At 49.5% G+C, this 21,537-nt stretch overlaps 2 protein-coding genes across 2 annotated transcripts; both read right to left on the bottom strand.

Annotated features, from left to right (window-relative positions):
• Positions 1–347: 347 nt before the first annotated feature.
• SSTR3 (somatostatin receptor 3) lies at positions 348–7,764 on the bottom strand. Its single transcript, XM_079305128.1, has 2 exons — positions 5,021–7,764; positions 348–1,999 (listed from the first exon to the last, which is right to left on the bottom strand). Exon 2 carries the CDS (start codon positions 1,936–1,938, stop codon positions 733–735), a length of 1,206 nt encoding a protein of 401 aa, XP_079161254.1. The 5' UTR covers positions 1,939–1,999; positions 5,021–7,764; the 3' UTR covers positions 348–732.
• Positions 7,765–7,896: 132 nt separating this feature from the next.
• Positions 7,897–15,257, bottom strand: RAC2 (Rac family small GTPase 2). The gene is made up of 7 exons (XM_079305129.1): positions 15,097–15,257; positions 13,321–13,392; positions 12,033–12,150; positions 10,532–10,594; positions 9,734–9,893; positions 8,838–8,972; positions 7,897–8,167 (listed from the first exon to the last, which is right to left on the bottom strand). Exons 1-6 carry the CDS (start codon positions 15,129–15,131, stop codon positions 8,842–8,844), a joined length of 579 nt encoding a protein of 192 aa, XP_079161255.1. The 5' UTR covers positions 15,132–15,257; the 3' UTR covers positions 7,897–8,167; positions 8,838–8,841.
• Positions 15,258–21,537: the final 6,280 nt, after the last annotated feature.

The raw sequence follows: 21,537 nt of genomic DNA, 5'->3' as shown, positions 1-21,537 counted from the left end.
CTCTGTACTCCCAGTGCCCATCACCTCTTCAGCTGCCCCTAAATGCAGTCTGCTCTTTACCTGGTGTTGCCAGATGGGCAGTTGTTTGCTCCTGGTGGCGAATATGATGCTTACTCTCCAAAATCCATGAGCCTGTGGAACTGTACAATGTTATTCTGTAGGGAGAATAACTTGAAAGCAACCAGTCAAGTTGTGCCAACTTTTATCAGTTCACCAAGTAGTCAGGTATGATCTTGGGGTCATCAACCAAGATGAACCACCAAGAGACTCCCAGAACACAGGAGCACATGTGCAAAGAGAAGGTAAATACATCAGTGATTTTGGGGAAATTAATATCATATGTATGTTTATTCTGGGAAAATCAACGAGCATGTATGTAAAATATAGTAAATAAATGGGAGATTTTTCTGTACTCAGCATGCATGATATTTTGAAGGAGACACCCCCCTTTGCATCCAGCCAAATAAAGAATGCCTGCTTCTAAATGCTACATTATATTAAGGAGGTTTTATTTTTTACCAATTTCTGGTGCCACACAAACCTCAGGTTTCTCTTCCAAAGCCAAGAGCAATGCCTTGCTTTTTCCGCAAGATCATGGAGCCCTATTCATCTTTAAGCATTCCCTCAGACTTTATTATTCACTTGTATCATATCTCCCATTGCCTTTGGAAGCAGAGAAGGCGAAGGGGATCCCACGTCCCGATGTCTCTTTCCCCTGCACCACCCCTTCCATCATAAATAGCTGACATGCAGCTTGCTGCTCTTCTCGCATCCCGCGGGCTCCTCAGGGAGTGGTTTTTGCTCACTGCTTTTTCCTTCTTCGCTGCTTAGAGGGCGCTCCTGCCTGTCATTTCCATTCTGGGCGATCTTGCTGATCTCCCCCTCTTCCCTGTGGTCATCCAGCCTCCCGGGGGGGCAGGCGGGCGCCTCCTGGCTCTGGACCCGGCGGGACGGCCTGAAGATGGCCCTGCGGAAGCCCTGCTGGAAGCGGTAGGAGAGGAAGCCGTAGATGATGGGGTTGGCGCAGCTGTTGGCGTACGGCAGCACCACCACCAGGAAGTAGACTCCAAAGAGGGATGGCTCCTCTGGGAGCGGGCAGACAACGTTGATTATGTTGAGGACATAGAAGGGAAGCCAGCAAAGGACAAAGACGGCCACCACAGTCACCACCATGCGGGTGACTCTGCGCTCGGAAAGCTTGTGCTTGGAGGACAGAGCCCTCACCCGCCTGCCGGAGGAGCGAACCTTCACAACAATCAGGAGATAGCAGAGGCAGATCACCAGCAGTGGCCCAAAGAAGCCCAGGGTGGCGGTGTAGACGATGAAGCCAGCTCTCCACACTGAGGCAGGCTCTGGCCACTGGATGTGGCACGTGCTCATCCCTAAAGGGACATCTGAGAAGACAACCACGGGCAGCACCACTATGGAAGACAGCACCCACACGGTGACGCTGACAGCCTTGGCCACCCGTGCTGTCCTCCACTTGGAGGACTTCCCTGGGTGGACCACAGCCAGGTAGCGATCTACGCTCATCACCGTCAGGCAGAAGATGCTGGTGAACTGGTTGATGGCATCCACGGCCATCACCAGGCGGCACATGAAAGAGCCAAAGGGCCAGTAGGACAGGGCATTCTGTGCAGCCAGGAAGGGCAGGCCCAGCATGAAGAGCTCGTCAGCCAGGGCCAGGTTCAAGATGTACACGTTGGTCACCGACTCGCTCACGGAGTGCCGCAGGACCACGTAAATGACCAGGGAGTTCCCAGCCAGCCCCACCACACAGACAATGAGGTAGACCACGGGGATGAGGACACCGCTGACAACTACACCAGGGCTGACGGTGGAGGAGCTGTTGGGGGTAGTGAAGCCTGCCCAGCTACTGGAGGCATTCCCCTCCTCCGACACTGCCGGTGTGGGGAGGCTAAAAGCAGAAGTGTCCATAGCAGAGGCAGGGAAGAGGGCAGGGGGCAGTGTCCTTGCAGGATCAGTTAGCAATCTGGAGCTGAGGGGAGGAGAAAAAAAACATTGATACTGGGGACATGACAGCTGAACAAGCCACAGGTAAAATCTCCACTTTAACTGTGTGTTAGGTATGGGCAGGTGTGGGAAATCCAGGGGAGTTTGTGGATGCTAGCAGGTGCTGGAAAATCTAGGACAATATCAAACCCATCTAGTCCTGTGAGGCACAGTGGACATGGAGGTACAAACACGGCTCAATGGAGGCCTCTCCTCTAGTGAGAGATACTCTGGGGAAAGAACAACAGACTAGCATAAGGGCAGGGAAAGTTTTCATTTTCTGCTAATGTATCCAATACTAAGGATATGGTCACCAGGGGCCTGGTTCTCATGAATGGCAGGTGCTTTACAAACAAGAGGGAAAAGCATCCAGTGACAAAGAGCTTTTCCAACTCTGACTTTCCTATTCTCTGAGTATTTATTCTCTTGCTTGTTGAAGCTCTTTTTGGACTGGCCAGGTTATTGCTATCCCCACAGGAGAAGAAAAAGCCCTTTCAATCCAAGCAGAGAGGCTTAGCTCAGCACCTGAGCTGAAGGGCAGCTGGTTTGTGTTATGTCAGTTTGAGAGTAAAGGAAAGATAATTTTGGGTACACCAAGAGGGATCAATCCAGACCCCTCTTGTCTCTTTTTCTCTTGTTCTCCTCGCCTACCTCTCCCTCTCCTTCTGCATGTTGCAACACACTGCTAATGGCAGAGGCGCTGCCTGCCCCACCTGTTTGCAGCACCAAAGCAGTGTCCCAGCTTTCCTAAGCTGGGACACTCAATTGCTCGTCACATCAGGGTTTGGCATGGAAACAGCACTCAGCTCACTCAGAGACAGCCTTGAACAAACAAGCTCTCCATTCACCAGCAGCTCACTGCTGACACTGGGTGAGGAGCTGCAGGGAGAGCAGGGATGGACGTGCCTTTTGTCAAGGCTCCATTTGTGAAATACAGAGCCCAGCACTTACTGTGGACCAGAGACACCCTGGAAAACCTAATGCAGGGGAGATTTGTGTTTCTCTCAGGATTACTCCAGCTCTGGAAAAAATTTTTTGGAAGTGTGGACTATCAGGATCATCCCTCTAAATTAGGTCCTTGGAAGGGAAGATGACTTGGTGGAAGTGAATGGGGACCCTGAGGCTCACCTTTTCACATCTCAACAAATCTCTTAGGGCTCTGAAGCTACTTTTCTATTGAAATTAAAACTGGGTATGTCAAAGGAAAGGGCTCCCAAATTTGACTACTTTCAGGAGGCCAGAGACACTCCAGAGACTTTTCTCACAGCTGTGATTTTCAGTAGCATAACAACTTTATTCACAAATGTCTAATATATTCAGTGCTTGTTTGTTTGGTGTTGGGTTTTTTTTGTTTGTTTTGGTTTTTTGGGTTTTTTTGGTTGGTTGGGTTTTCGTTACTAGTTTGTTTGGTTGGTTGGTTGGTTTGTAGGTGCCATTCCAGGTTCTGGAAACCCTAGGGGAGACCTGAGCTTTAGATGGATTCCTTGGACATCAAACAGGCAAACCCAACAGAGTCCACAGATGCACCAAATTTTATGCTGAAGGAACCTCATCTGATAGGCCCCATAAAACCATAATTGAGCAACTACATCTTAAGGCCATTTCTACAGGCTACTGTATAAATGTTTCCTGCTTTAGAGCATTTGACTTTTGAAGGACTGGGATTGTTTAGGTTTTCATAATTTTCAGGTGCCTTGGGCTGTGACACACTGTCCTGACAGAAGCCCATCTCACAGGGTCCTGCAGCACCAGGCTGTCCCACACATGAGTGGCTGGAATGAATAAGAAGAGTAGGAAGTGATTTGAAACTCTAAGTTCAAGGACAATATTTTTTCTAATTCTGTTCTAGTGACAGAAACCACTTGTTGGAGAAAAGAGGAGGGCAATGGCTGCTCTAGGGACAAAGATCCCTGCAAAAGGTGGCAGAAGCCAGAACAGTATCCTATAACAATAGGATGATCCTCTAAAAGATGAAGACACAGATAGGAATCCCTTTAGATGCATGCAAAGGAATTTAAAGAAGAAAAAGGCCAAGCGTTTGGAGCCTTACAAATGCCAGCTATGGATGGAGACACTTCTGGTGGAGCTGCAAAGCATTTGGAGAAGCGTCTGGGGTCCAGATCTCAAAGCCAGTTGTTCAGACTGTTGTTTAGCAAGACAGTAAATCTAGCTCTAGGGTAGCTTCAGAAGCCCTATCAAAAATGACTAAGATGTGCAACAAAAAGCATGGATTTCCTATAAATTGATTTTCCTGCTCAGGCAGCTGCAGGGAAAAAATTTGATCTTTAAGCAGGCATGGTCTGTTGCTGCCATTCTAACTTTGTCAAGTACCAGGTACCATCTCAAATGCCATGTCACACATTTTGGCTTGCTTGGCAGAAAAAAACACTGGGTACCAGTGCTCCATCTAGTTTGGATCCAGTGTGCTGGTTGCTTTGGCAGCACATGCATAGGTGAGAGTTGGTGAGGAACCCTGGCCTCAGACTGATAGTGTGTTGGCATCCACTTGGATCTGTTCCTGATGTGGACAGCACCTGTTGCCAGAGGCTTGGATCCTCTAACAGGTGCTACCAGAATACGCCTGATTCATGCAGCTGGAGAGCAGGAATAAGGCAGGGAGGTAGGAAGAGATGGAAAATTGGCACTACTTCTTTCCTTAGGGGAAAAAAACCCCATAAATATATAGTTACATTGAATGAGAGGATGAGGTGGATGCTGAAAGCTGAGCCTAGTCCTGGTAACAAACCATGAATAGCAGCTGGGAGGGACAACACAACCAAACAACCTGCACCACTGCCTCCTGTCCCCCCCCGTTTGCCACAGCCCTGCCCCAGCTCAGGACTCTGCCGTCTCACCTCGGGGCTGAGCTCTCTCCTAAGGACCAGGCTGAGTTGGAGGGTCGGGAGCGGGGGGTGGTCGGCAGGTTTTTTTTCTCTGCAACTACAGACTTAACTTCTGCGTGGACTGAAGCCCGCGGGAAGAGCGGGCAGAGCCGCCGGGTACTTACATGTCGCCGGGATGGACATTTCCCTCCGCTCGCCCGGGAGAAGCCGTGTCGCGCCTGTCCCCTGTCCCTCTCTCCCGGGGGGAGCGAGCCCCGCCGGGCGCTGCCGGAGCAGCCAGTCCCGCTCGCCGGGCTCGCCCATCGCCCCCGGGGGCCAAGGAGCCCGGGGCAATCGCGGCCCCTCAGCCCCACGGCCGGGGGTCTCTGCCCCACGCAGCCCCCGGCATCCGCGGGGCTCGGGCACAAGGAGCCGAGCGCCGGTACCGGCAGCCCGCAGCCAATGGAAACGGCGGCAGGAGAAGGAGGAGAAGGAGGGGATGGACCACAGGGCAGGAGAACGATGATGAGCGGGGGGAGATACCGGCAGGGAGAATAAAAGCGGGAGAGGGAGGCGCGAGGAGATGGGCAGAGGGATAAGGGGAGCGCGAAGAGGCGAGGATGAAGGAATGAGGAGTGCGGGAAAAGAAGCTGAAGGCAGCGGAGGGAAGAAAAGAGGGATGCAGAGAGCGGATATGGGGTGGGAGAGTGGCGCGCAGGAGGGGGCGACGCAGCTCGGCTTTCCTAGGGGCATCCAGGAGACGGGACCCTGCTCCAAGGGTCCTGCAGGCAGGGCTGGAGCTGCTCGGAGCTGCAGGGACACAGCAAAACATTCTGGCTGCCAGGCTGCTCAGAAATCGGGGTGATGCTGAGCACAAAATTCCTTCTGCCCTCTGAGCACCTCCAGATGGATGGAGATGAGGGACATGATCTCTTTTGCACCTTCATTGGGAAAATGTTCCAGTTTAACAGTCCCAAACTCTCCCACCAGATTTCATCTCTGCTGAAAGAAACAGACACAGAGGAAACTGATCTAAGAAATAAATGAATCTTTGTGTGAGCAACTGTCCCACGAAGGACTTTCCCATCCCATTCCCTACACAAAGGGCTTCCCTGTCATTCTCACCCCCTTTCCTGCCCCGGAGCCAGCATCAGTGATTCCCTGAGCTGTGCATCACCCAGTTCTTGACATTTGGCACTGCCATTTGTGAGCATTTGAGCCCCTAGGGTAAATTGCAGCTTTAACAAAAGAAGGCAGTATCTTTTCAAGCACAAGATAGCCAGGGTCTAAAACGTGGCATCCAAACCTACTTGGGCAACTTTATGTGCAGCCAGTGCTGCTCAAAGATGGGCTGGTGAAAGCAGCACAGGACTTCAAAGCTATCAGGCCTCTTTAGGCTGGAACTTGGCCAGAATGCTGCCTGGAGACACAGAACAGAGAGGAGTCCTCACTGGGGAAGGAATGGCATGGGTAGCACCCAGAGGTTCTCTTTACCACAGCAGGGCAGGTGTCTGCAGCACCATGCAAAAGCCCCCAAGCTCCTCTGTTAGAAGAAACAGAGCCATGCAACAGCAGAGCTCTACACAGTCCTGCTAACCCTTGCAGGACTTGTTAGTGTAAGCACAGACATATGATCACAAATTCCAGGTCCCCAGATCATTCCTCAGTGCTCTGAGTCGTGTCCCATTCTCTGCCTCCGCTTAAATTGTGTTGGGAGGAGAGCTCAGCCTGTGCACTTCCACAGGTAGGCAGATACATGAATTTTGTTTCACACACATTATTTGCATTGCTGTGCATGATAGGGATGGGCCAGACTGAAAAGGCAAAAGCCAAGGCTTGAAAACTGGAGAGAAATAATAAAGCACTGGGAATATATCGCTTTGAGTCATGCTTTGGATGCTTAAAGCTTTGAGGTCAGACCCCATTTTCAAGTACTTTGTGTCCCTTGCCCTTTCACAGGTACATAGCCCATACCAGAGGCTTCATTTTTATTCTTCTGGACTTACATTGACATAATTTACATTACCATTGGAAGGGGCCTGGACAGTTCATCCTGCAGCCCATGTGCAGTGCAGATATTTTTGGAACTCCCTGCCACAGGATGCCCTCCAGGGTTCCTCTGAACTTTATCAGTAGGTAATATGTCACATCACTGAATTAACTGCCTTATTCCATGAATTAAAATTGCAGAAATTTCCCTGGCAGCAGGGTACCTCGGGAGCTTCACTGTGTCTGGCTGTACCTGGCATCACCAATGAGCCTCCTCAGTGCAGGAAGCAGCCTTTGAAGCTCAGAAGTGTTGCTGCATCTGGGAGCAGCAATCTGGCTCAACTCCATAGCTTCTCTGTGCCCTCCTCGGACTGCAGGATTTTGCAGTGCCAATCATCACACCCTAAGCCCTCCTCTTTCCTGCAAGTAGTGGCAGCAGCAACCACCCTGTAACACTTACTCTCAAGTCCCTGCAATGCATCAGGAAAGCAGGTGCTCACAGCTGCCAGATCCATAGTACTGCTGGGACCTCTCTCTTCAGCTTAATTTTAGTGTCTTGGAGGCAATTTGTCTGGACTGGTGACTCATTCTTCCCTCTTTAATTTTTTTCCCTGCCCTCCCCCTTCCTATTCTCACTCTGCCTGTGTCTGGCAGTGTGAGAGAGTGCCAGAGCTCAGAAGAATTAATGCAGCAATGTTTTGGTGAAAAGATGTCCCCAGCAACCTGCGGGGGCAGTCCCCACGGAGAGGAGTCTGCATCCAGGCATCCCCCCCAAAGCCTGCATCCCCATCCTCTGTGTGGCACAGAGGGGAGACAACTTCTCCTCTGAACACATGGAAACTGAGAAGAGGAAAGGCAAAAGGAATGCAGGGGGCTCAGCTGAGAACTCAGCAACCTGGAGGGTGAATCAGGCCAGGTGTCATCATCCCACAGCAGCTGGGGCTCACCAGGCTCCGTGTGGTGCTGCCTGAATTGTCTCTGCTGAAGGGGGCACAGCTGGGAGCTGCCTCCAGCCCAGCCATCCCTCTGCTCATGGCTTCAGGGCTGTGTCCCTGAGGTGCAACACATCACGGACATAACAACAATGTACAGTCTGTTTATTGGCTCTTACTCACTGTGTGTGATCTCAGGGGATCACAAGGAAGGGAAGGGGCAGGTGGGCAGGTGAGGTGAGAATGAGGACACTGTGTGAGGAGGCAAACCAATGCTACAGACCCACAGCAGTCTTTCAAGCTGGCAGGAGTAAAAAGCAATGACTGCCCCAAGGTGCTGAGCTCTGGGTTGCTGGAGCCATCACTCTCCTGTGTGGTGGGCAGCACCTGGCATCAGGACAAGGCTGGGATCTAGAGCCAAAAACATGACAGAACTCATAGTACCAGCTCAACCATCCTCCTGCTCTCCCTCCCTCTGCTCTGGTGATGGTGGGTGTATGAAGGGACAGGGTCTGCACCTGCAGGCTTTCACTCTTCTCTCTCATCAGGTTCTGACCAGCTTTGAGTCTTTTCCTGAAGCCTCTCTATTCCCTCTGCTGCCTTGTACTGAAGGGGAGGCAGGTAGGGACAATATGAGGAGTAAAGGTGTCCTGCAGCAGAAGTTGCCACTTGCCAATGAACAAGACAAAAAAACCCTTTAGGTGAGCAGGGCTTGGTAGGAGAAAGGGCCAATGGCAGCTACCATGAATAAGGGAACAGCTTTTTCTTTTCCTTAATTTTTTTTTATATAGGCAAAGGCCATGGCTTCATAGGTCCCAGAGCAGGTCATCCCCAGGGCAGCCTGGATGTAGTTCCCTCTGTGGCAGAAGCTGACAGTTCTTCTCTGTGAGGGCACGAGTGGAAAATCTAGGCTGCCCCACGTCAAGAGATGGGAACAAACTTGCCCACAGTGAAGCAGGAGGGGGAAGTTGATCCTGGGTGCATCTCAGCATGTCCTGATCTTTCCCCAGGCAGGACTGGCTGTCTCCCTCTCTCTCTCTGAAGGTGACCCATCAGTGCCAGGCACCCGTGTGAGACTCACCCGCCTAGAGGAGGCTGCAGGCGCGTTTCTTGGTGCGGGTGGGCTGCGGGCACAGCACTGCTCGGATGGCCTCGTCAAACACCGTCTTGAGCCCGCGCTGCGTCAGCGCCGAGCACTCCAGGTACTTCACCGAGTCTGGGGGGGAAGCAGGGCTTGTTGCACTGGGGAGGAGGGGAGCTGGGGATAGCCAGGTCTCTGCTCTTTATGCTGGAAAGCACGGCACCTGGCTCTTGCCCGAGCTGAATAAACACATCTCAGGGGATCAAAGGCATTACACATTGTCAGGACACATTTCACTCAGTCTTGACTTCAGGGCAAAGCTTGCCAGCTGCACTACACCTGGGTTTGCCTATTGGCTACCCCTCAAGCTGTGTTTCTCACCCTCTCTCCTACTTCTGTGTGCCACATCTGAGAAGAGCTGGATGGTGGGGTGAACACTCATACCTGGGATTGCACATATCAGCCCCAGCAGACAGAGGCAGGGACAGGAAACTGCAGTTGCAACTCTTCCTGAGAGAGGTTAAAAGCTTCTCTTCTGCCTCTCTCCGGATATGGAGGAGTGGCCTCTGCCCACAGAGCAGCTGTGGCTTGCACAGAAAAAATATTGTCCCAGATAGAAGTAAGCAGAGTAAAAGGGGACCAGAATATGAAAGTGTATAGCTGTGTGTGTATGTGGAGGATGGTGGCTAGAGAGAGGCAGAAAACAGAGGGCTGAGGGGTTGAGTTCTTCCTCAAGAAGCAGATCTCCTTCCTGAGTCTCCTGAAGTGTATTTTGTCCCATGACCCTGGATGTCCCTTGGAGATTCTATGAGATACTGCTACAAAAGCCTTATTAAACTGGGGTGAAGCCCTTTTCTTCTTCCTCAGCAGGTCCAAGATGATTCTCAACCACATACCTATTTCCTTGGCCAGAGCAAGACCCTGAGGATAGGTTATGGGGGCTAGCTTCTTCTCCTTCAGCTTCTCAATGGTGTCCTTGTCATCACGGAGATCCAGCTTTGTGCCCACGAGGATTATCGGAGTGCTCGGGCAGTGGTGCCGCACCTCGGGGAACCACTAGCAATGGAGCAAAATGGCACAGATGTGAGAAGAGGGCACACACATGGGTGTGCACATGGGAAAACAGAGGCACTCCTGAAAAACTGTCAGCAAGGTAGCTGACAGCCTGTCCTTTCTCACATTAACTGTTGGGCACTGTAGCCTGGCCCAGCTCCTGTTGATGGGTCCTTGGGCAAAATCTCATAGGGAGCTCAAGTTTTGTTATGCAAAAGCACTAGCTGCTCTCTGCCCTTGAACCTTAAAGTGATAGGAAGGACATACTCTTGTTCTCCTGTTCACCAGTCTCTCCCTACTTCCCTCTCTTCCCATCTAAAAGCTGTGAATACCTGCTTCTTATACCCTGTGACCAGTTCTGTGTGTCTGTGCTTTTCAGCAGTGTTGGCTGAAAGATGCCATCAGAATGCAAGTCTGTGATCTAACAGCACAACATCCCAGCAAGATGAATACTACTAGCCTGTTAGTAGAGTTGGCTGCCTTCTTTGAAATGAAGCAGAAAAGGCATCTGAAGGAGGTTTCTGACTAACAGAAAAGAGACATGACCTCTTGAACCCAGATGTCCTAGTGGCAGTCTCTCACTGCAAGACCACCACCACCATCAGCCCCTCACCTCCTGGGGGACCAGGACACAGTCTCACCTTAGCACGGACGTTTTCGTAAGAGGCTGGGCTGACGAGGGAGAAGCAGATCAGGAAGACATCCTGTAGGCATACAACCATGGTGCAGGGTTAGGATGGGAGCATGGGATGGCATGATGAAGCAGGAAGAAGGGGCAGAGGGGAGGGAAGGTCTGTGTGGGCAACACCCTCTACTGCAGAGGGCTGTGCTTGGGAAAGCTCTCTATAATATAAAAGCCCTGACTGCTGCTTCTTCCTTCTAGTGGAGAGAAGGATCTCTGCTCCCCTGAGTCATTGTAACCATAGCCACCATTATCAGAGGAGCCAAATGGTCAGCTCTGAGGATGGGGTTCTTGTGGTTGGCACACTCATCCTCATGGGAAAGGGCCTGACAGCTTCCTGCTCATTTCTCACAGAACACCAGAGAGCTTTCAGGCCAAAGCAGCTTTGGCTACAGTTGAGACAGACCTAGTTTCAGCCTAAAAAGTATACACACAGGACTCAGAGGAGGCAATTTTGGCTCTCCTGGTAAGTGATTCTCCTGGGCACAGTAGAATTTAAACTTCTTTTCAAACCAGAGCAAACCAAACAGAACCAAAACCATACCAGCTCATCAAGGTTATATCTATTTTGTCCAGCTTCACTGCTGGAGCAGTGGTGCCAGATCCAGCCTATCCATTTCCATACTTCTACAGCCATCAGAGACAAAAACCTTGGAGAAACATTCCTCCACCTATCCTTGAGATGTGTCCCAGGGTGGATGCAAGCATGTTGTTGAGAAATAGACCTGCTTGCACTGACTGCAGGCAAAAACACCTTACAAAAGGTGTCTGATTTTTAGGTGGCTGAACCTAGCCCAAACAAATAATTTCTAATCAATTCCTAAACTTTTTGATTGTAGTGGCAACCTTCAGACTAATGCCTGAAGGAGCAAGGTCTTTCTGAGCTTGCCAAAAGACTGCTTGAAACATTCTCCAGGAAAGGTGATCCTTAAACCCTGAAATCACTCTGTCAGTGTGGTGAAAAACTGGTGAACACAGTATCTGAGGCACCCATTTGTTCTGCTAGAGGCACCAGCAGATCAAACACATGACCACAAATCATCTCTCTTTTAAAAGGAAAAGTCAGAAGAGTGGGGTTCACAGAAATGTGACAAGCTCCTGCCTCAGCTCTTAAATGCCATGAACCACCTTAACTTTACAAAGGGAAGGTTTTTTCCAGGACTGTGTAAGGCATCTGCTCCACACAAAGTCAGTGTCAGCTGGGCTCAAGAGTGTCTTTGAATGCCTCTTTTTCTTGTTCAGTTACACCAGTTATGTGAGTTCAGATAAAAGCTCCAAAATATCCTTTAGATATCTTTCAACTTTCAGGTTTCAAGGCAGTTGTACATCAACAGAGATATTCTCAGAAAGGGGCAGAGAGACAGTAACAGCCCTGTCACTGTTTCATGGCATGAGCTCTGCAGTGAGGGATGGAGATGCAGCTGAGGAGGGAGGGAGGAGGGGCAGGGAGTGTGACCCACCGTCTGTGGGTAAGAGAGTGGCCTCAGCCTGTCATAATCCTCCTGTCCAGCAGTATCCCACAGTCCCAGATTCACAGGCTTGCTGTCAACCATCACGTTGGCAGAATAGTTATCAAACCTGAAATTCAGAGACACAGGCCATGGTTCAAACAGAAGAAAAGGGAGCCCTTCCAGTAGTGGGTGGTGATTCCTCTTCTCAGCTCACCTGGGTGATGCTGGCTTCCTGTGAACCTCCACCCTTGATGAGTGGAATTCCCACTCATCAACCTCCTCCCTGTCATTCAGCTGCTCTGGACAGGTGCCTGGCTGCAGCTACACCTTTGATACCTTGCGTGCAGATGCACAAATCATTTTCTTCTCCCATTTTTTCTCCCAATATCCTTCCCACAACCACTCTAGAGCCAAGCCCTTGCCTTTTTTCTGTGCTCAAAACTTAGTTTTGTGCTTAGAAGTGAAGAGGAATCCATGTCTCTGTAGTTGGCTACACTCTTCAACAGCACTGCTGGAACTGAGAACAATGTGTCCCAATACTCTTTGACAATCCAGCTTGAAATGTTTTAGAACAACTGTCAGGATTGCATGCTTAGAAGTAAAAAGTTCTTTCCTTGGTAGAAAAAAAAAAAAAAAAAGCATAATAAAGCAATAGAGAAGTTCCTACCCTCATCCCAGAAAATTTTATTTCCTGGTTCTTTTGCTACTTTTCTTCCCAGATTAAAGGAAAACAGTGATAGGAAGGAACGAACACAAAGGTGTTTTGAATGTGTTCATGGCATCTTCACATTAGAAGGGACATGATTTAGTAGTGGGCTTGGCAGTGCTAGGCATTGGTTGGACCTAATAACCTCAGAGGTCTTTTCCAACCAATTCCATGGTTCTGCTCCATGCAGAATCTACGACTGCTCCAATGACAGTGCTTTGGACAGGGTCCAAAGTGGGGTCCCATGTCCACCCATCTGCCTCTGCCTTCTCTTGGGTCTGGCCCAGTTGTTGTAGCCTTGTTCCTGTTTGTTTTGGCCAACAGGATCCCATCTGCTACTTGCAAACTTAGCAAGCAGATAGACCTTGAGTTGGCTGCAGTCTCCCAAATATCCCATTTATACCAGGGTTTTATATGTTTGCTTCTTGTGAAAGGTGGCAGATCCAAAGTTAGAGACACCCTCACTGGGTTTCCTCTGCTTGGCATGGAGATTCTGACCCATGGAGTGGACAACTAGGGGTCACTGCACCCCTTCACATGCTGCTTTTCATGCCTCCCACCCCCTCCAGGACCTGTTCATGCATTACTCACACAGTGGGGATGTATTCTCCTGGGAAGGCATTGGTGGTATAGCTGATAAGGAGACAGGTTTTTCCCACAGCCCTGGAAGAGAAAGAAAACAATAGCAGGAATTCATAACAGTGCAGGCAGTGCTAGGGTGAGATGGAGCAAGCCTTCCACACCTCTAACCTGGTCCTATCTGGAGACCCCTGGGAGCAGAAACACATTCATAGGACCAGACAGTGCAGAACCACAGGTTAGAAACCTGGCAGGAAGAAAGACAGGATGTTGCCCAGAAATGTTTGTTGTCTTTGAGCACGAAGGGTTGTTTTTACGGTCCAGTACAGAGATCACTCAGCTAAAACACATCCACTGTGAGATGGAGGTGGGAGCCCATTTTGCAGTGCAAGCAGAGTGCTGTAAGCTCACAGCAGCACAGCTGCACTGCCCTGGTGTGCCATGGCAAAGCTGCCAGGCCAGCTTCAACACTCAAGCACACACATTCCTGCCTGCGAATCAGGTGCTGTGACCAGGGACTGGTAGCAACTGGTAAGGGAAAGAAGTGCAGAGAAATTGGAAGAAAATATGATAGCCAAGACAGGTGTTGAAAAAGAAAATCCTCCTCCTGCTGGGATGCTGTTTCTCAGGTTTGTGTGGCCTGGGAAAGCTTGGCCATGTTTCAGTTACAGAACACAGGAAATGGAGGTGGTGACAGCACCCTGCCTCAACCAGCACAGCCCAGGAGGAGGGACAGGTCCTGTGGAGTTGCTCATCCAGGTCCAGCTCAAAGTCTTCTTAGAGGCTGTGGTCATTATTTGGAGCTCTGTCTTTCCTTATGCCTTCTCCCCATCCCCAGCCCCTGAGAACATGTCTGACATGTACAACTCTGTGTGCAGACATCTTCTTTCCCAGGCGAGATCTAAAGGAGGAAGTGACTGTGGGGAGCAGCACTGCTGTAAATGTCTCTTCATCTGCTACCTCACAGCTGCCACAGATAACTCTGGCCAGCTTCTAGGTGGAAAGGAATTAAACAATTCCATCCCAAGCACAGCCTCTCCTCCTTCCCTCCCTTGCATTTACTCATCCCACAGGACAAGAAGACACTCTGCCCACCGTACCCTTGCTGCCCTGGGCAGTGATGACTGCTTAACTCATGGATGGCTTGGATTAGGCCATTTCCAGGCATCAGGGGACAAGGGCAGAGAAGCCACCATGGTGTGAAGGCGAGGTTTTGTAAGCTCCCATTCCCAAGGTGGTCTATACTTCTGCCTGTCTCAGTGGAAAGAGCTTCTTCTCCATGTGCCCACAGGGCCCTTTGCCAGCAATCTCCACCACACCCCAATACAGAGCTAAGAAAAAAAAAAGCTGTGAAAACCTGAACACAGAGATGCTGACAGACATCTTGCCCTCTCCCCATCTTTCCCAGTGAGCACACTGCTGTCAAGGAGCCATTCACCTGCAGGAGAGCCCTTGTACCTAAGGGGGTTTAAATCTAACTGGCAGGACCACCATCACCTCCTGTGCATGGGACAGACCTGCTCTACTTCCCATGGATGCAGATGGAAATGCAGATGCACGATCAGCATTTCCATGCACGTGCCCTGCAAAATGCCCTCTTCCACACTCCCCCAGAGGAATGTCCCTTGTCCCCGGGAAGGAGGAACGAGCATGTCTGCAGTAGCAGCAATCAGCAGGAGGTCAGAAGCAAAGTTTCAGCGAGCATCCACCTTTCCTGGTGTCCCTGGTGTCCTCGGTGTCCCTGATGTCCCCGGTGTCCCCGCTCCCCCCAATCCCGCAGGTACGTACCCGTCTCCCACCACCACGCACTTGATGGCTTGCATGGCTCTGCGCCCGTGGCGGAGGCACAGGGAAGTCAGGCCAAGGCGAACAGCAGGGAGGGATGGGCTAGTGTGGCTACCAGGGCAGCAGGTTGCAAGCAGGGAGGAAGTGCAAGAGGGAACTTGGCTCGACGATGGTCCCTCCGCCCCTGAACCGCAGCTCGGCCGGAGGAAGGCGGAGCCGCCGGGGCTCCTGCTCGGGATGGTGGCTGTGTGACATTTCTGCTGTGACATTTCTGCTGTAACATCTCCTGTTCTCCCTGCCTGTCCCACCCATTCCCTCCCCACCTCATCCCAATGAACAGCGGGGGGCACCAAACCGCTTTCCCAGGGGAGCTGAACAAGCAATGTGGAAAGGTGGATTTTCTCCTCCCTCCTTTATCACCCAAGCTTTGGAGGAGGTGTTAGCAGGGAAGGGAATCTGAAGTGGGAGCACTGGGGTGATGAGGGGTAATGAAGGTTTTTCAGGTCTTTCCACCCTAAGTATCAAGGGAGAAACGTCTCAAGGAACAATAATACTTCTGCGAAGGCTGAACTAGGAAGTCGTGCGGCATCTAGAAAGCAGCTGCGACCCAATGGCTGCTCCGTTCCTCCTCGGCTCTGGGGACGTGGTATTAGCTCTAAAAGTTTCTTATTTTATGAGGACTGCCAGCACATCCTTCTCTTCTTCAAGCTGAACAACTCCAGCTCTCTCAGGCAGTCCTCATAAAATAAGAAACTTCTAGAGCTAAGCATCAAGAAGAAGAAAGTAACCACCCTAAGAAAGAAGAGATAAGAGGAGAATGATTCCAGGAAGCTCTACTCCTTTCTTTCCATTATTGAAATGAGAGTTTGCCTCCTCTTTCTTCCTTCTCCCCCCCTGCAACATGAAGCCTTGAAAAGAGTGTTCATGTGCACATCTGTGTGCTCCAGCCTGAACTCATGGGTGGATGGGCAGGAGATGGGTTTATGGAAGATGGGATATGGTGGCTCAGAATTAATTAAGAATTTTCATGCTTTGCCAGGAGGCCAATTAGAGCAAGAACAGTGGGTTTGCAGCTGGGATGTTCCTGAAGGAAGGAACTCTTAGTGAAGGCTTTCTCTAAAGGCTGATGGCCTTTGTGCTGCTGCAGCCACAGGAGGCTGCTATGACTGACCTGCTCTGGAGGAGAGTGCTCCCAGCTGTCACTCAGCACTGGCTGCAGCCCAGAAACCTTCAACCATGGAGTGTTTCCAAGTCTGCCACTATTTCAGAAGCACAAAGTCACCAGCTGTACGAGGTGTTCCCTCTGTGAGTGGTAGGGAAAGGGGAAGAAGGAAACCCACTGACACCTCTGCAAGTGAGAGTAGGGATGGGACACAGGAATACAGGTCAGAGAAGGACATAAGAGAGAGGGACAAAAGCTTTTACAGAGGGGAAAGGACAGGCAGGCACAGACTATATGACCTCAGAAGGCAGGTGTATCAGGCTCTAGAGAATGGTACTGGTGGAAAGACAAAAACCATTCTAGGACCTGGTGGCAGGGATGAACAAAGACCTGCTGAACACCTGAACACCAGTGTTTGCTTTTGTCCTGGTACTTTGGCATATGGGCTTGTGGGACTTGCAGTGTGGAATGGATTGGTGAAGAAGACCAGTTTAATTGGTCAGGGAAAAGGAATTGCTGTGGAGAACCCACACACAGGTGGGACCCATGCCAAAGACACTATAAATCTGCATGTCCAGCAATAAGCTATGAAGTCCTGGCAAGAGGCCATTTCTGAGCAAATTACTTTTGGAAGATAATTCCCTGCAACTGCAATGGACAGTCAGTTCCTGTCCAGTCAGAAGTCTGTGCTGTGAATCTATAAACATCCCTCCTCCACCAGAGCCTCTGTAGAGGGACAACAGGGATCTACATGAAAGCTTTCAGGATGTTTCTTTCCTTCACATTTAAATGGGATTATTTAATAATGGGATATTACACTCAAATAATACATACAGAACTTGCTCCAAGAACAACTGGAACCTGCTGCATTAAAATCTTCCACTTGTACATGCTGCAGGAAAAGGAAGGAACCTGCAGGAAATAGGGTCATAACCCCAAACTGAGCATATACAGGGTTACAGTGTATATTTTATATTGTATATATTACAGTGTACATACACAGCATATAGAGATGTGTTGCTGTTGCTCTGATGTCCTCTTACACCACCAAGAGGTGCTCTTGACATGAGTTTCCTTCTGCACATGCAGCAGTGCACACATCTGGGGTTTCTTGTTCCCTTTGCTGAGTTTGAGGGAGATGCTAATGGGAGCTAAATCGAGTGAGACACTCAGTGAGACACTTTTGTTCTGGGAGGTTTTCAGGGTCCTGAACTGGGTCACCTCAGAGCGACCCAGATGTGCTGGGTTTGCATGGAACCCATGTGAGACTGCAGAGCAGCAATGAAATGCATGAGATCCCCCACAGGGATCCAAAACAGTGAGGAGCACCCATCTCTCCCTATTTCTGTGGTGTTCTGTCCCCTCAAGGATGATGGAGAAAGCAAGGGGGCTTTTTCAGAAGTGATGCTTGCACATCACAGCAGGAGGGCAGGAGCTGAGCAGGAGGCTTGTCCTTCAGCACACACAGAATAGCAGGGGGGATTCTTTCATGGAGGCAGCACAGGGCTCATTTCTTTGCACACACAGAACATGGTCTTCTCATCACCTTGGTTTTTTTTGAAGTGACCTCTCTCTCAGGCAGTCCTGAGTGGCCATGAGAACTTTTCTCTGTGCATTGGGTGCCGACCAGGGTAAACATTCATTTGCTTCAGCCTGACTGGGCTGCAAACTGTCCTCACTTCCTATATTCCTCTTTTGCACCTTCCCACTTCCCCTTTGACACAGCTTCATGCCATCTGTCTCCTGCTTTTAGTTCTTGCTTTGCTGCTTCTCCTTTCCAAAATTCCCACTCCTCCCCGTTGCTGCTTCCCCTCCCCGCTTGGCTGCTGCAGTTTTTCAGACTGCCACAGTTGCTTGAAAAGCCTGTCCTAAGAGCTCAGATCATAACTGAAGTGGGCAATGATGTTCTGTCCTCCCTCACAGAGGCTGTGGAGTTGTTTCATACAGGGTCTGTTTTGTGATGGGCCCCTCTTCTCCAGCCTAAATTTGTTCTATCAAACAAAAGCTTAGAAAAAAAATGAAGTTTCCAATCCAGCCTCACTGAAGACAAGCTACCTACATTTACATCCATCATAAGAAGCAGAAGAGCATGGCACAAACCTTTGGGCTTCAAGTTCTTTGTGATGGTTGTTTCATACTTGCACTTCCTTCAGTCTATATATTGTTCACAGACACTAAATCATGCTGGGTGTTTGTGGCTTGGCCTTATCTGGTTCTCTGTACTTCTGCAGGTCCCCAGTGATGCTGATGTGGGTTTCCATTCCCAGAGACATTTTACTCTCAGGCAGTGACAACCCCAATCTTGCTGATACCAGTGTGCCACTTTAATGGCAATAAATACAGATTAAAATCTGACTGCATTCCTTCCCACGAGGTGCTTAGACAGTTGAACATTTTTCACCAGCCTGTTGTAGAAAGAAGGTAACAGGGACTGAAGATTGCATGTGTAAATTCAAACTTGAGTGTCAGCTGCATGACTTGATTCCCCTCCCTGCTAGCACTTTCTGTATGATATCAGATGTTAGATAGACTGTATTTCCTAAGTACAGATCTAATATGCATCTTTACTTGTAAGTGATGATGTCTTCTAGGAAGGCAGCATCAGGGAAGTGAAAAGAGCTGCTTAGAGTACTAAGAAAATCTATAGCTACTCTGTTTTACAAGACTAATATTTCCTGAACTACCAAAGTAAAAACTCGTGCTTCCCTTCTACCATTTTATTTCAAAGCCATAAAGCTTCAATCTTGCTGCACTTTCAAGTCTAACAAAAAAATCCCTCTGGCTCTTCATTCAAGTTTATCAGACTCTAAGTGATCCTTCTATAATCTTTATAAGAGGGTTTTTTCTTGCCTATGGCCTTTTATAATCACCATCTTTCTACCTTTAAAACAGACTCCAGTCCCTAAGCCCAAGCTGAATGGCAGCCTAAGCCTCCTGAAGGGGCTATTGAATTTGAACAGACCTGTACTTTGTCACTCTGTGGAGACTTGTGGGAATACACTTGACATGTTCAGCACAGAGAAATACATGGCACTTTGTCCCTGACTTTATGCCCTTGAAAGCAGTAGGAAATATTTATATGTCCTTTTTATTTACACAATTATTTTAAGCCTGCACCAAGCAGTAGGAAGGTGCATGCACATTTTTGGTTTGGTATTTTCCATCACGACCACCAGAACAACAGATATTACCAGCTCAAATTTAAGTTTTTGTGTGCAGTCAGGGAGCATCTGGGGACAAAAACTGGTCCCTAACACAGGAGGCACAGGGAGTAAAGCACCCTTCCTTCCTCCCTTCCTTGTTTCCTTGTTTCCTTCCTTCCTTGTTTCCTTCCTTGTTTTGTAGTCCAAAACATGTGACACCTTAGGGGCATTTTCTGACACACTGCTGGCTGGGTAGTTGGTATCCATCTGAGTTGACTACACATCTGTATTGCCTGTCTGGGATGCTCAAGCAGACTGACTTCTCATCTGGTTCTAGGTTCCCTCAAGAGTGGAACAGGTTGTATTGCTCCAGGGCAAGCCTAGAACTGAACTAGCCTAGAACTAGTTTGTCCACCATGAGAATTGGGTTAGGACTAGGAACCACAACAAGGAGACATACCCTGCACTTTGGAAAAAAATGGAGATGCTCTAGGGTTTATTTACATGAGCCTGTCTGTTGTGTGCCTTCAGGAGAAAACATCTCACAGGTGCTTTGTTTTCACATGATTTGGACTCATGTAGTTTTTTATCAGTGTATTCACCATACAGACTCCTCCAGCTGAAATAACTGAAAGGATTTAAAGTGCATCAAGTGTTACAAGCAAGGCTACCAGATCCAGAGGAATGAAAATGGTGGAGGTGATCCTTGAACTGAATAAATACAAGAGACTGGGAGGAAGGGAGTGCAATCTGTGTCTTTCTTTGTGAGGCTGAATGGCCCTAGAGAAAGGGACCCTAGCCAGAGTGTTTAGGTCCTACCTTTCACATCAAGCCTTCTAAAGGGCCAGTTATTCTCTCCAGGGGACTTCAGACCAGACTCAGTTAATGGGAATGTGGGAAGATAATAGCTCTTCTCTTCTAGTGAGTCAAGGACCTTCAGTCTCACAGGAGCCTCTTCTATGTGGCAGTGAGTGTACACAGATGCAAGCTCAGACTGCAGAACAAGTCACAAGGTCTTTTCTTATTTTTCTACATGCACATTGCTCCTGCAAACTCGGCCTGTCTGTCTCAGGAAAGGATGGTAAGCAGAAGTCTGGCCCTGTTTTGCTGTGCTGCTCAAGGGCTGCCATGAGTACAGCAGCAGGCTGGGGAGCTGAGGGTGGAGAGGGCTTCAGAAGAAAGTGTTCATGGATGGAGAAGGGCCAGCCCTCTACAGCTTCAATCCTGCCTGAGGAGGCAAGAGCACTTGGGCTTTACACCTGTTCTGAATTTGACCTCAAGCTATTTATTTAGTCAGCAGTTCTTATGTCTCTAACATGGTCCTCTCTCCTTCATGAGGTTTTTTCCCCACATTGCTTACAACACAGCTCTAAACACACATACATCACACAGCAACCAAAACCAGCTCAAGGGGCTGTGTCCTTGAGCTGTGTGGAGGGCTGGGAGGAGCAACAGCACCTCTGTGCCTCACAAAGTGCCTGCAAAACAGTCCTGCTAATGCCAGCTCTCTCACCAGCAGGAATACTGCCTAACCTGAGAGAGGACTGCATTTCTCCTTAGTTCACTCTGTCCTTACTTACGAGGTTTCACAAGAAAAACAGTTTATTTGGGGAGAAAAAGGAGCAGGGCTTGAAAGTGACACTGAGCAGGGAGCAAGGCAGAAGAGTGTGACAATTTTATTCTCCCTCCATCAACCATCCTCCCATTTTGGAGTGTTCATCCCCATCCCTGCCCCCACCCCAACCTGCTGCAGAATTAACACAAGAACAATCTTCCCTTTAAAATGAAACCACTTCCCCAATCAGATGGGTTTTCTGAATCAAGAACTTCCTTTTTTTCCCCTCTCTCCTCTGAGTATCTCAGACAAAAGCCTCTCACCGTTCATTTTCATCTCCTCAAACAGAGACTCCCCAAAAGCTGCTGAGATAGAAATGCATTTGGGCACTGGCGTTTCAGAGGTAGCCACTGAGCCCCTGCTGGGTCATGGAAACATGCACACGGTTTCCTGCCCTGCTGCAAGCTGTGACCCGTGATGGGGAGGATGATGAGGGAAGGAGGAGCCACAGGGAAACCCGCCTCCCCCCCAAAGCTGCTCTGAGTTTGGTCGCTGGCTCCAAGTTGTTTCAGTTCTCTGAAGTA

The sequence above is a fragment of the Erithacus rubecula genome, assembly GCF_903797595.1.
Source record: "Erithacus rubecula genome assembly, chromosome: 4".
In the NCBI taxonomy this organism is placed as follows: Eukaryota; Metazoa; Chordata; class Aves; order Passeriformes; family Muscicapidae; genus Erithacus; species Erithacus rubecula.
This window is presented reverse-complemented; position numbering and strand designations above follow the sequence as displayed.